General features: G+C 37.1%; 1 protein-coding gene across 4 annotated transcripts in view; it reads right to left on the bottom strand.

Moving 5' to 3' along the window:
- Positions 1 to 14,327, bottom strand: part of PDE1A (phosphodiesterase 1A) — a 241,138-nt gene that overhangs the window by 33,721 nt on the left and 193,090 nt on the right. For all 4 annotated transcript variants that reach the window (XM_008687225.2, XM_008687226.1, XM_008687221.1 and 1 more), the window contains exons 8-10: positions 13,721 to 13,846; positions 9,983 to 10,084; positions 9,755 to 9,875 (exon numbers count right to left, since the gene is read on the bottom strand). In XM_008687225.2, coding sequence (XP_008685447.1) covers positions 9,755 to 9,875; positions 9,983 to 10,084; positions 13,721 to 13,846 — 349 coding nt within the window. The remainder of the gene's footprint in view (positions 1 to 9,754; positions 9,876 to 9,982; positions 10,085 to 13,720; positions 13,847 to 14,327) is intronic.

The following is a 14,327-nucleotide window of genomic DNA, read 5'->3' as shown; positions in this document are numbered from 1 at the left end:
ATTCTTATGACTACTCCACATTTGGTGAGCATAAGCACCAATTTTTCTGATTTATATACCTATGGGTGGACATGCTGGGTCATAGGGGATATTAAGTTTCACTTTAGTGAATGTTAACCAGTAGTTTTCAGATGGGTTGTAATGATTTATACTTCTACCGGCAATGCCTGGACTTCCAACTGGAGTCCAGTTGCTCCATATCCTCAATTACACTTAATATTTTCAGTCCTTTCCATTTTAGCTATTATGGTGAGGATGTAGAGGTATCTCATTGTGCTTTAATGTCCAATTCTTTGATAAGCAATAATAATGAGAGTACTTGTATGTACTTATCACCCATTTATGTATTTTCTTTTATGAGATGTCTGGTCAAATTAGACTGATTTTTTTTTTTTATTACTGATTTGTAGAAGTTCTTCATGCAATCTGTGAACAGCTCTTGGACAGATATTTGTAGTACAAATATTTTCTCTCACTCTATGGCTTGTCTCAATGGTATTTTTGGAAGAGAAGAAGCTTTAAAATTTGCTCTTCTCCACTTGACCAATTTTTTTTTCTTTTTCTAGGCAGTGCTTTTTGTGTCTTCTCCAAGAAATATTTGGCTACCCCCAAGATTAGAGAGATATTCTCCTAAGTTTTCCTCTACAAACTTTAGAGTCAGGTTTTATATTAAGGCTGGTGTCAATCTTGAATCAATATTTATATAAGGGACAAGATTCCTTTCCCGCCATATATTTAATAAGTATCATTCCATTGCTATTTACAAACTTTCCTTTCTCCATTTAACTGTTTCATTGCTTTTGTAGAAAATCAAATGACCATGTAAGTATGGGATCACTATTCTATTTTACTGATCTATTTGCCTATCTTCATGTTAATAACACACTACTTTGATGACTCTTGCTTTCTACTAAGTCATGTGATAAGGAGGTGTAAATTCTCCAACTTTCTCATCTCAGTCTTTTTCAAAATTATTTTGGCCGTTTTTAGATTCTTACATCTCCATGTTGATTTTAGGATGAGCTTTCTTTCAACTACTATAAAAAAGTCTGTTACAATTTGTGATAAAGATTATGTTAAGTATATTAAACAATTTTGGAAGAATTGACATCTTAACATGTTAATCCATTAATGTGGTAAACCTTTCAATCTACATAGATGGGTCTTTAAAAATCTTCTATCAACGATATCCTGTGCTTTTCAGTGTTTAGGCTTTATATGCATTTAATTAAATATATTCCCAAATATTTTTTTATTTTATGCTATTATAAATCATATTGTATTGAAATTTTTATTTCGAAGTTGTTTGTTGCCAGCATACAAAACTGCAATTGATCCTACAATTCTGTTAAACTTATTTATCAGTTCTAGCAGCTTTTTAGAGATTCCTTAAAATTTTCTATGTAAAAGCTCATGTTTCAGCAAATAAAGACAGTTCTTTTTATTTCTATCCAATCTATACTTTATTTTCTTCTATTTATTGTAATGGCTAGAGCTTCAAATGCCATGTTGAAAGGAAGTGGTGAGAGCAGATATCTTGAACTTAGCATGAAAGTGTTCAATATTTCACCAGGAAGTATTATGAAAGCTATAGACACTTTTTACCATGTTGAGAGAGGTCCCCTATTTCTAGTTTGCAGAAAGTTTTTGTAATTAGTGTCTTTTGAATTTTGTCAAATTAGTTTTCCGCATCTATTGACAAGACAGCAGGATTCTTTTTTTCTCTTAGTACAGTAAATTACTTTAAATGATTTTTTAATATTAAATCAACTCAGGTCATAATATGTACTCTTTTACTATATCACTGGATTGGATTTGCTAACATTTAAAGGAGTTCTGCACCTAGGTTCATGACAGATATGGGTGTGTAATTTTCTTTACTTGCAAAATCTTCGTCAGGCTTTGTCAGGGTTATACTGATAATTTTCCCTCTCACTCTGTGTTAAAACTGGAATTATTTCTTTCTGAAAAGCTTGAGAGAACTCACCATCTCTCAACTGAATTAAGAACTGAAATGAGAATCAAGAATTGAAACCATCTAAACCTGATTTTTTTTTTCATGGAAAGAGTTTAAATTAACCGAATTATTTTAAATAGTTTTAAATAATATTTTAAATTAATTAAAATAAACATTTAAATTCAACGTTTAAAAATAGATATATGGATATACAAATTATATTTTTTTTTCTTGTGTTTGTTTTGGTAATTTATCTTTCAAAGAATTTGATGATTTCTTTTTTTTTTAATAATAATATTTTTTTATTATATTATGTTAGTTACCATACAGTACATCCCTGGTTTTTTATGTAAAGTTCCATGATTCATTAGTTGCAAATAACACCCAGTGCACCATGCAATACGTGCCCTCCTTACTACCCATCACCAGCCTATCCCATTCCCCCACCCCCCTCCCCTCTGAAGCCTTCAGTTTGTTTCTCAGAGTCCATAGTCTCTCATGCTTCATTCCCCCTTCTGATTACCCCCCCTTTCTTTATCCCTTTCTTCTCCTACCAATCTTCCTAGTTCTTATGTTCCATAGATCAGAGAAACCAAATGATAATTGTCTTTCTCTGCTTGACTTATTTTGCTTAGCATTATCTCCTCCAGTGCCGTCCATGTTGCAGCAAATGTTGAGAAATCGTTCTTTTTGATAGCTGAGTAATATTCCATTGTATATATGGACAACTTCTTAATCCAGTCATCTGTTGAAGGGCATCTCGGCTCCTTCCACGATTTAGCTATTGTGGACAATGCTGCTATGAACATTGGGGTGCATATGGCCCTTCTCTTCACTACGTCTGTATCGTTGGGGTAAATACCCAGTAGTGCAATGGCTGGGTCATAGGGTAGCTCAATTTTTAACTTTTTAAGGGACCTCCACACTGTTTTCCAGAGTGGCTGTACCAACTTGCATTCCCACCAACAATGTAGGAGGGATCCCCTTTCTCCACATCCTCTCCAACAATTGTTGTTTCTTGCCTTGTCAATTTTTGCCATTCTAACTGGCATAAGGTGGTATCTCAGTGTGGTTTGGATTTGAATTCCCCTGATGGCTAATGATTTTGAACATTTTTTCATGTGTCTGTTAGCCATTTGTATGTCTTCATTGGAAAAGTGTCTATTCATATCTTCTGCCCATTTTATGATTTGTTTGTTTCTTGTGTATTGAGTTTGAGAAGTTCTTTGTAGATCTTGGATACCAGTCTTTTATCTGTAGTGTCATTTGCGAATATATTCTCCCATTCCGTGGGCTACCTCTTAGTTTTTTTGACTGTTTCCTTGGCTGTGCAGAAGCTTTTTATCTTGATGAAGTCCCACAAGTTCATTTTATCTTTTGTTTCTCTTGCCTTTGGAGATGTGTCATGAAGAAGGTTGCTGTGGCCGATGTCGTAGAGGTTGCTGCCTATGCTCTCCTCTAGGATTTTGATGGATTCCTGTCTCACATCGAGGTCTTTCATCCATTTGGAGTTTATCTTTGTGTATGGTGTGAGAGAGTGGTCAAGTTTCATTCTTTTGCATGTAGCTGTCCAATTTTCCCAGCACCATTTATTGAAGAGACTGTCTTTTTTCCACCGGATGTTTTTTCCTGCTTTATCAAAGATTAGTTGCCCAAAGAGCTGAGGGTCCATTTCTGGGTTCTCTATTCTGTTCCATTGGTCTATGTGTCTGTTTTTGTGCTAGTACCATGCTGTCTTTGTGATCACAGCTTTGTAGTACAGCTCAAAATCTGGCATTGTGATGCCCCCAGCTTTGTTTTTCCTTTTCAACAGTTCCTTGGCGATACGTGGCCTTTTCTGTTTCCACACAAATTTAAGGGCTGTTTGTTCCAGTTCTTTGAAAAATGTCATTGGTATTTTGATTGGGATAGCATTGAAAGTGTAGATTGCTCTGGGTAGCATGGACATTTTAACTATGTTAATTCTTCCAATCCATGAGCATGGAATGTTTTTCCATCTTTTTGTGTCTTCTTCAATGTCTTTCAAGAGTGATTTGTAGTTTCTAGAATATAGATCCTTTACGTCTCTGGTTAAGTTAATTCCAAGGTAACGTATGGTTTTTGGTGCTATTGTAAATGGGATGGAGATGGTTTTTATGAGATTGAGGAATGGACCATCTATCCCTACACTCTGAAGGGTTTTAATCAGGAAAGGATGCTGTATTTTGTCAAATGCTTTTCTGCATCTATTGAGAGGATCATATGATTCTTGGCTTTTTTCTTCTTGATATAAAGAAGATATTTCTTCACTGATCGATTTGTGAATGTTGAACCACCCCTGCATCCCAGGGATGAATCCCACTTGGTCATGATGGATAATCCTTTTAATGTACTGTTGGATCCTATTAGCTAGGATCTTGTTGAGAATTTTGGCGTCCATATTCATCCAGGAAATCGGTCTGTAATTCTCCTTTTTGATGGGTCTTTGCTTGGTTTGGAGATCAAGGTAATATTGGCCTCATAGAATGAGTTTGGTAGTTTTCCTTCTGTTTCTATTTTTTGAAATAGCTTTAGGAGAATAGGTATTATTTCTTCTTTGAATGTTTGGTAGAATCCCCCAGGGAATCCGTCAGGTCCTGGAGTTTTGTTTTTTGGAAGGCTTTTAATCACTGTTTCAACCTCTTCATAACTAATTGGTCTGTTTAAAAAATCAATTTCTTCCTGTTTCAGTCCTGGTAGTTTATAGGTTTCCAGGAAGGCCTCCATCTCTCCCAGGTTGCTTAATTTATTGGCATAAAGCTGTTGATAAAAGTTTCTAATAATCCTTCCTATTTCATTGGTGTTGGTTGTGACCTCTCCCTTTTCATTCCTAATTTTATTAATTTGGGTCCTTTCTCTATTCTTTTGGATAAGTCTTGCCAGTGGTTTATCTATTTTATTTATTCTTTCAAAGAACCAGCTCTAGTTCTGTTAATCTGCTCTAATGTGCTCCTGGTTTCTAATTCATTGATCTCTGCTCTAATCTCGATCAACTGCTTTCTCTTGTGTGGATTAGCCTGTTCTTCTGTTCCTGTTCCAGCTTCTTGAGGTGAGAATATAAAAACTGCATTTTAGATTTTTCTATTCTTTTGAGTGAGGCTTGGATGGCTATGTATTTTCCCCTTAGGACTGCCTTTGCAGTGTCCCATAGGTTTTGGACCGTTGTGTTTTCATTCTTGTTGGTCTCCATAAATTGTTTAAATTGATTTTTTATTTCTTGGTTTATTGAATCATTCTTGAGCAGGATGGTTCTAGTCTCCAAGTGTTTGAGTATCTTCCAAATTTTTCCTTGTGGTTGAGTTCCAGTTTCAAAGCATTGTGGTCTGAGAATATACAGGGAATAATTTCAGGCTTTTGGTATCGGTTGAGACCTGTTTTGTGACCCAGCATATGATCTATTCTTGAGACTGTTCCATGTGCATTAGAATAGAATGAGTATTCTGTTGTTCTGGGGTGTAGTGTTCTATATATATATATCTATGAGGTCCAACTCGTCTAGTATGGCATTCAAAGCTCTTGTTTCTTTGTTGATTTTCTAGTTAGGTGATCTATCTATTGCTGATAGTGGAGTGTTGAGGTCCCCTACTATTAACGTATTTTTATCTATATGTCTCTTTATTCTGGTTAAGAGTTGGCTTGTGTATCTTGCTGCTCCCCTGTTGGGGGCATAGATATTTATAATTGTCATATCCACTTATTGGATACATCCATTAAGAATAATATAGTGCCCTTCTGTATCTCTAACTATAGTCTTTAGTTTAAAATCCAATCTGTCTGACATGGAAATTGCTACCCCAGCTTTCCTTTGAGGTCCATTGGCATGAAAGATGGTATTCCATCCCTTTACTTTCAGTCTGGATGTATCTTTAGGTTCAAAATGAGTGTCTTGTAGACAGCAAATGGATGGGTCATGTCTTTTTATCCAATCTGCAACCCTGTGGCGTTTTATGGGGCATTTAGGCCATTTACATTGAGAGTGATTATTAAGAGATATGCTTTTAATGATACCATGTTGCCTGTAAAGTCTTTGTTTCTATAGATTGTGACTTTCTGTTCTGTATCACTCTTGGGGCCTTTTTACTTTTATAGAACCCCTCTTAATATCTCCTGTAGGGCTGTTTCGTCATTATGAAATTGGTCAGTGACTGGCAATTCTGGAAGGTCCTTATCTCTGCATCAATTCTGAATGACAGCCTTGCTGGATAAAGGATCCTTGGCTGCATGTTTTTCTCTGAAAGAGCTTTAAAAATGCCCCCCCCCCAACCCTTTCTCTCATTCCAGGTCTGTGTTGACAGGTCTGACATAATTCTGATACCTTTGCCTTGGTACGTGAGAAATTTCTTTGCCCTGGCTGCTTTCAATACTGTATCCTTGGATCTAATATTTGCTAAATGCACTATGACATGACGTGGCGTAGGTTTGTTGTGGTTGAGCTTGGGAGGGGTCCTTTCTGCCTCTTGGACACGAATGCTTGTTTCCTTTGCTAGATTAGGGAAGTTTTCAGCTACAATTTGTTCAAATCTCTGTTCAGGAGGATATTTTTCTCTGTTTTTCTCCACCCCCTCGGGGATGCCGATGATTCTGACATTGGAACGTTCATTGAGTCAGTAATCTCCCGTAACCTACATTCTTGAGATTGGGTTTTTTTGAGCCAAGTTTCTGTTTTAGCTTTCTCTTCTACCACCCCATCCTCCAATTTGCTGATACGTTCTTCTGCCTCATTCACCCTGGCCGTCAGAGCCTCTAGTTTTGACGGCATTTGATTCATAGCATTTTTAATTTCTGCCAGATTCGCTCTCATTTCCGCCCTTAGAGAGTCTATATTCTCATTAACATTTTCGTTAATACTTTTTTCAAGTCTACACATCATCTTGACCATTGTTACTCTGAATTCCATTTCTGATAATTTGGTTATATCCATATCCATCAGTTCTGTGGCAGAGGCCACAGACTCATTGTCTTTTCTTTGCTGGGGGGGATTTCTTCTTCTCGTCATTCTGATGAGGAGAAGTTGTGGGGCTCTCCAGAGCCCAAATTATTGACCAGGACCCATGCAGTGTGCACTTGTTTTTTAGGGACGTTAGGGATGTGGGCTTCTTGATTTTTCAGCCTGCCTTCTTGGGGAGGGGCCTGCCGTGCTGATATTCAGGCAACCCTGTTTGGGTAGAGTCTCCCTGTCCCCTGCGAGGGGGGATGGGGATGGGCACACTGTGAGCCAGTATTTCCAGGCTTTTGTTCTCTAGCAGCTTTCCCTGGCCGTTTGCTGTGCCTCTTCTTAGAGTCAGAGCAGCAGTGGCCGAATCCCAGCCTCTGTTTCAGAACAGAGGGATCAAGGACTGTTCTCCACTGATGTTCTGGCCACTTTAACTCCGTTACTGTTGGTGCTACTCAACCCTGCAGCATCCCACGCCCTGAGCCGAAGGCAGACGCTTAACCGCTGTGCCACCCAGGCGCCCCTCTTCTGGCCTCTTTAACCCTGTTTCTTTTGGTGCTGCTAAACCCTACAGCGTCCCGGGATGTGCACCCCACAGCTGGCGTCCCAGCCCTCACTTCCAGGGCTGGTAGGTCTCTGTCCTTTGTGTTTCTAACACCGCCAGCCGCCAGCCACCCCCGTGCGCTCTGGAGCTCCGTTTCAGTGTGGTTCGTGCACTCCGGAGCTCCGGTTTTCAGACTGGTCCTGCGCATTCCCCGGCTCATGGTCTCAGTCTGTTCTCTCGCGGGTGCCATCCGCGAGTCCGCCCACTCCCCCGTGCAGGTGGCTATCGCTTCCAGGAGCCCAAGCGCGGAGGCTCCCTCCCTCTTCCGTTTATCTTCTGATATCTGAGCGGATTCATGGCTCCCCACTTCGTACCTCAATACTCAGCGCTGGAGATGTTCATTTGTAGAGATCCAGATGTATCTTCCTGCATCTCAGGCTGATTCCATGGGTGTTCAGGATGGTCTGGTACCTATCCAGCTTGACTCAGGGGACCAGCTGAAAAAGGGGACCCCTACTCCTCCGCCATCTTAACTCCACTCCTGATGATTTCTTCTAAGTTGTCAAATGTATTGGCATAAATTGTGCATAATATTCCTTATCCTTTTGCTATATGTAGTGTCCATAATGATAACTTCTCTTTTACTTCTAGTTTGTGTTTTTTTCTCTTTTTAAACTTGCTAATAATTTTATTATTTTTTTTCAAAGAACGAACTGCTTTCTTTGTTAATTTTTGCTATCGTTTGTCTTTGTTCTATTTCACTGATTTCTGCTTTTATTTTTGTTACTCCTTTGGTCAACTTTGTATTTGTTACTTCCTTTGATCATCGAGGTTTGATTTTCCCAACTTCCAGCTTATTTAGGTGAAACACAGGTGATTGATATATATTTTTGTTCTTTTCTATATAAGCATTTAAAGCTATAAAATTTCCTCTAAGCAATGATTTAGCTGCATCTGACAAAATTTCACAGGTTGTGTTTTCATGATCATTTAAAATATTTAAAATTTTTTTCTTAACCTGAGCAAAGTCATTTTATCTCTTCATATTTGTTTTTTTCATCTCTAATATGAGAAAGCTGTTCTTAAAGATCTCTAAGTCCTTTTTAGATTTACCATTTTCTGTTTAATATTTAGTTGAGTACATGAAATTATAATTTTTATTTGGCCATAGAGCACAGTGGCCCTGTAGAACTGGATAGGTTTTAACATTTGTGGTGTTTTTGTGTTTTTTTTTTGTTGGTTGATTTTTGCCACAAAATATATTAAAATATATTTAAAGTATTTTTAGTATGAAAATACTTAAATTCGGAAGATGCTACTCAATAACTTTCTCTAGCACTAATAGCACTCCATGCTATTTTAAAGTGAAACCATATATCATAGTCATTGACAATGGGAGACAGAAACCAGAGTCCTCCAAATAGAGTATATTCGGTCTTCATATCTTCAGAATAGATATGATGTCAATTGGCTATTCCTTTTTGTATTCTTTATAATCAAACTATAACCATAAATATAGTGCTTTCTTGAGTTCTTTGAGTCACTGTAACAAGTTGTCAAACCTGAGGAGGGTCATGGGAACCCCTGAATTATTTATAACTGGTGGTCAGAAGGGCTGGTGTCCTAAGGCCCCACTTGAGGTTGGCATCTTGAAGTAAAGCCATTCTTATGGAAGACCGAGCCTTTAAGTTTGGGAACTGATGCTAACTCTGGGTGGTTAGCATCACAATTGTATTGTGGTACCTCAGGTGGGAGTAGAAACAGAACACGGATACTATTTTTAAAAAAAAAAAGTATACTTGTGGTAGAGGCCACTGGCCATTCCCCATGTCCAAGCTTGCTTTTTCATATAACAATCTAGTTTTTACCTTGGCTCATGTCCAACAAGAAACTACATTTCTCAGCCTCCCTTGCAACTGTGCATATATGACTAAATTTTAACCAACAAGATGTATACAGCAGTGCTATATATCCTCCCCTTTCCCATTTTATGATGAAAGATATTTGCCATCTCCACTCTAGCATTTTACCTCTTAACAGCAAACAACAATGCTAATTTCTTCCTTTCTTTCCTAAGCGTAGCATCTGAGATCCAAGACTTGACTCTCTTTAAAACCTATATTATACTACATAGGATTATGAAATACATTGATCTGAAAGATCAATGAATTCTGCTTAAAGCCCTAAGAATGTGTGGCCAGTTGATAACAGTAAGACAAGTCCTGGATTCTGTATAAAAAAAGGTGCATGTCAATACGCCTAGTCACTATTTCCATATTTGCACATATTGTGAAAGAAGCACCTGTAGGAAAAACTCCTCCATCAGGGCCATGGTCCAGCGGTGGTGCAGCTGCCAGGATTTGGCTGGGTGGCTGATGTCTGCTGCATGGAGAATCAGGGACATGGTTTTGGCTTTGTCAATCCTGTCAAACCAAGGACATGTTCAAATTATCAGAACCAAGTAACCGATTACAGTCTTTTCTGAGTCTAAGCCCACGGAACTTAAACATGACGGAAGAAAATAACCTACCCTTCAGGCTGTTGCAAACTGTTTCTTATATTTTTAATTTGCTGGAAGTGACCTGACATGTCTGTAGACAAAACCATTTCAATCACTAGGTTCCGAAGATCCCTGTGGAGTCATCAAAAGAAGAAAGGTTCATTTGGCCCCTGATCATTCTCAAGTAAAACATTTCCTTAAGTATTACTAATTAAATTTTATTTTTCTTTATGGATATGAGCACAAAAATGCTATTTCTTAAATGTAAAAGAGCTCACAAACTCTGACATTATTTCACCCTTTAACTCTTATGGCTTTAGGAAGTTGCCAGGAGTGATCTGTGAATGATGCTGTTTATCATCTCCCCTTAAAGAACTGGATGTTTCCCCCATGCACACCCACAACCCTCTCCTATTCATAATTCCTAAATACTATTTTTCTATCTGAAAGGATCCTGACCAACTTAAAAAAATAATTGTAAATGCAGGATTTGCTATTATTAAAACCACCACCACGTATTCAGGATTTATTCAATACAAGCAGTATGCTAGGTGCTTTCATATGCGGAGCTATTATGATTTCACACCAGAGAAGACTGAGTTTTGCCCAGTCACACAGGCAGCTGGTAGATGGCAGAGATAAGATTCAACCCCAAGAGTTCCCACTCCTAAAGCTGACACTTGGACCACTTCCCTGTGCCAACCTTCTATCATAAGAACCCCAGAGAAGACAAGATGCTAAAGTGGGTGGGGATTCTCCATTTCAGCCTTTGGGACCCTGATTCTACAATATATTGTAGACAGAGCTATTAGTACTATTGAAATTTTAATCAAATTTTAATCTGAGCTATACATTGACCATATCACAAAATCTGTGCATGAATAACATATTCTCACACTAAGTAGGAAATTGATCACCTCAGCAAAAGCTTGCATGTTCTACAAGTCATTGCTTGCTCAGTACAGATAGGTAAAAAGGTCACTTACACTGGAAATCATATTTTATTTTCATTCTGTGGCATGGCCAATAGAATAAGCTAAATAAAAGGTGTGTGGTAAAGTTGAATTATAATCTGTGTCGAAGATATTTAATCTAAAGTTTGTATGACTGAATGATTTGTTTTTAAAACAACCACATATTAGAGGTGCTTGCTGAAAATTATGGGTGCTCAATTAAAATGGATTTTTAGATGGGCACTGTGAGAAATCATATTCTGATTACTGTTGATGATATTGGATAGCTTGCTTAGAATACTTTTACCCAAATATTAAAGGAATGGAAACTAAAAGGAGGCAATAAAATTATTCTTTTTTTTTTTTTTTAAGATTTTATGTATTTATTTGACAGACAGAACAGCATGCAAGACAGCATGAGCAGGGTGAGGGGCAGAGGGAGAAGAAGACTCCCCATTGAGCAGGGAACCTGATGAGGGGCTGGACCAATCCCTGGACTTTGGGATCATGACCTGAGTGGAAAGCAGACACTTAACCAACTGAGCCACCCAGGTGCCCCTAAAATTATTCTTAGTTACATTTTGTCTCTGGAATTATGAAGAGACCCATATTACAATAGCAACTGAATTCAAAATATTCATACTAAGGAAAAATGAGACAAAAGTTTTATGAAATCTATAAAATTTAGCACATTGTACTTTGCAAATAAGTGATTAGTAAATGCTAGATATTATCAATAATCAACTAAGAATGTATCGATAAGCTAGGCAAAATAGTACACAAGGGAAATTATTTTATTTATGAATCTTCCTTACCAAAATTTTTAAATTATTGCATTTATGTTTACTAAAGTTACTTCAAGAAATAAATAGGTATGCAAGCAGAAAAACCTCAAATCTCTAAAAAACTATTCATATTTTAATTTGTGGTAACATGTTATCAACTTTATATTAGCAAATGTATCTTCTGTAGCTTTTTAGAAACAATGTTGGATCTGTTAAATTCCATAATCTATATGATATTATAGCATTTGTTAAAATAATTCTATAAAAATATTCAATTAGGATGATTCTGAGAAGTTCCTGTACAGAAATTTATAAAATGTTACAGGAATGAATTATTAGAATAATAAAGATGTTAAAGAACAAAAATGTAGTAGAAAAAAATCACACTGAAAGAGCAACAGAATCAACTTTGAGAAGGAAAAAGGTTAATTCAAAGGAATAACTGTAAAAATTAATAAATAAATGCTATCTCTGGAAATAATAATCACTGGTGAAAAATTAAATTAATACTCTAAATGTAAATAATCATCTCTTGGACCGCAGGAAATGCCTCCAAACTTATCTCCCTATGCCTACCTTTGCTCTTCTATTCTCCACATAACCCAGCAGTGGTAGCTTTAAAATCCTTTTACAATTAGATGCTGGCCTTCTTAGCTGGAAACCCAACTGGGTTTGCAAAATAAAATGAAAGGCTCAAACCAGTTTCCCAAAACAAAGTGCCTCCTTCCACCCACATTAGATCTGCTTCTATAGTTGCAAAAGTGAGTCCATATTTTTTACACAGTTTCAAAAATGGCCTTGAAAAACCAGAAAGTATTCAGAAAAGTAACCATCAGAAATTAGGGCTTGTTTTAAATCTTGAATTAATCATTTATTCATTCATTTTTTTAAAAGATTTTATTTATTTATTTGACAGACAGAGAGCACAACCAGAGGGAGCAGAGGGAGAAGGAGAAGCAGACTCCCCACGGAGCAGGGAGCCCCATGCCCAACTCCATCCCAGAACTCTGAGATCAGGACCGGAGCCCAAGGCAGACACCCAACTGACTGAGCCACCCAGGCTCCCCGTCATTCATTTATTTTGAGGCAGTTCTTGATCCCAAGGCACTTCTTTTATTTTACCTCGATTTAAAGAAAAAATGAAAACCTCTGATATTTAAATGGGAAACTTTTTGGCCCATTAACTAACTTTTAACAAAATCTTTGTTATAGATAAGGCTTTTTTTTTTTTTTTTAAGTATAAGTAGGTCTCATTGACTAGTAGGGATATCCAGACATATTTGCACTAAAAATTTCTATGTTTTATCAGAAATTCATACTTAACTGGACATCCCTTACTTTTATTTGCTAAATCTGACAGCCCTATAGTCAAATGAAGGGGCTGATGATGACCAAAGGATCAAGAAAAAGGAAAAGTTATGCTGAGTTATAGGGGTGGGTACATATTGTTATTTTCCTTTATATGGCGACAAGTATCACTGATCCATGATTTTTTTTTTCTTCCGAAGCAGATGGATGCCTTGGAGAAACAGGTAAGATTTCCCTCTGCCTCAGGGTCATTTTAGTATATTACATTTGTAATTTTTTCCTTTAAATAGTGAATTTTTTTATTTTTTAAAAAAGTTAAACTCCACATATAGAAAAGTAATATATGAAGTAATCCATATTACACAAAGATTTTGAATTTATTTAGGACCATGTATTGGTACAATTAAGCAGAGCTCCATTCCAGAGAGTACATCATTATGTATCCTAAAGTACGTGTTGTGTGGTATGCAGTCTTGTGATTGGCTTTGATGTATACAGGTGTGGTATTAGCCTGGAAAATAGCTTAACTCCACCCAGCAGAGCCTGGCTCCTGAACCACATCTTCTAGGTACTAATCCTCCTCAGAGTCATCCAGTCAAGGGGGATTTTTACAATATGAGTAAGGGATTGAATTTCTTCTGTTTTTTTTTTTTTCACTTTAAATCACATAATTTAACTTTTTCCTGAAATTAAATTTCCTCTGGGCTTTCTTTGAAACTCACCTCCAGTCATCTTTGGATAAATTTATCAAAACATTCATTTCTTCTTCTTGCATAAGTCGATAAGCGGCACTCACGTGGTGATTCTCAAGGACAGAGCGATCATTATACAAAAGGGCAACATCTGACCTAAGAATTAAAAACAAAACGTCCAGTAGAGGATTTCTTTTAGACTTCATGAGTGTTCACTAAAAATACTCAAGTCACAAGATTCTTCTCATCAAGAATTCTGTAATCGAACACCTAAATTTATGGAAGTACTTAGTTTCTTTTTTTTTTAACCATATGATAGCTTTAAAAATACAGACTTTATTTTTTACAGCAGTTGTAGGTTCACAGCAAAATTGAGCAGAAGGTATAGAGATTTCCATATACCCCGACACCCCAGACATGTAAAACCTCCCCCTCATTATCAACATCCCCCACCAGAATGGTACTTTGGTTATAATTTATAGGTCTACATTGAACGTTATTATCACCCAAAATCCATAGTTTACATTAGAATTCACTCTTGGTGTTGCACATCCTGTGCGTTTGGACAGATGTACAATGACATTCATCCACCATTCTGACATTACACTGAGTATTTTCACTGCCATAGAAATCCTCT

Source organism: Ursus maritimus, unplaced genomic scaffold (genome assembly GCF_017311325.1).
Source record: "Ursus maritimus isolate PB19 unplaced genomic scaffold, ASM1731132v1 scaffold_1, whole genome shotgun sequence".
In the NCBI taxonomy this organism is placed as follows: Eukaryota; Metazoa; Chordata; class Mammalia; order Carnivora; family Ursidae; genus Ursus; species Ursus maritimus.
The sequence above is the reverse complement of the archived record's forward strand: the minus strand, read 5'-3'. Positions and strand labels throughout refer to the sequence as shown.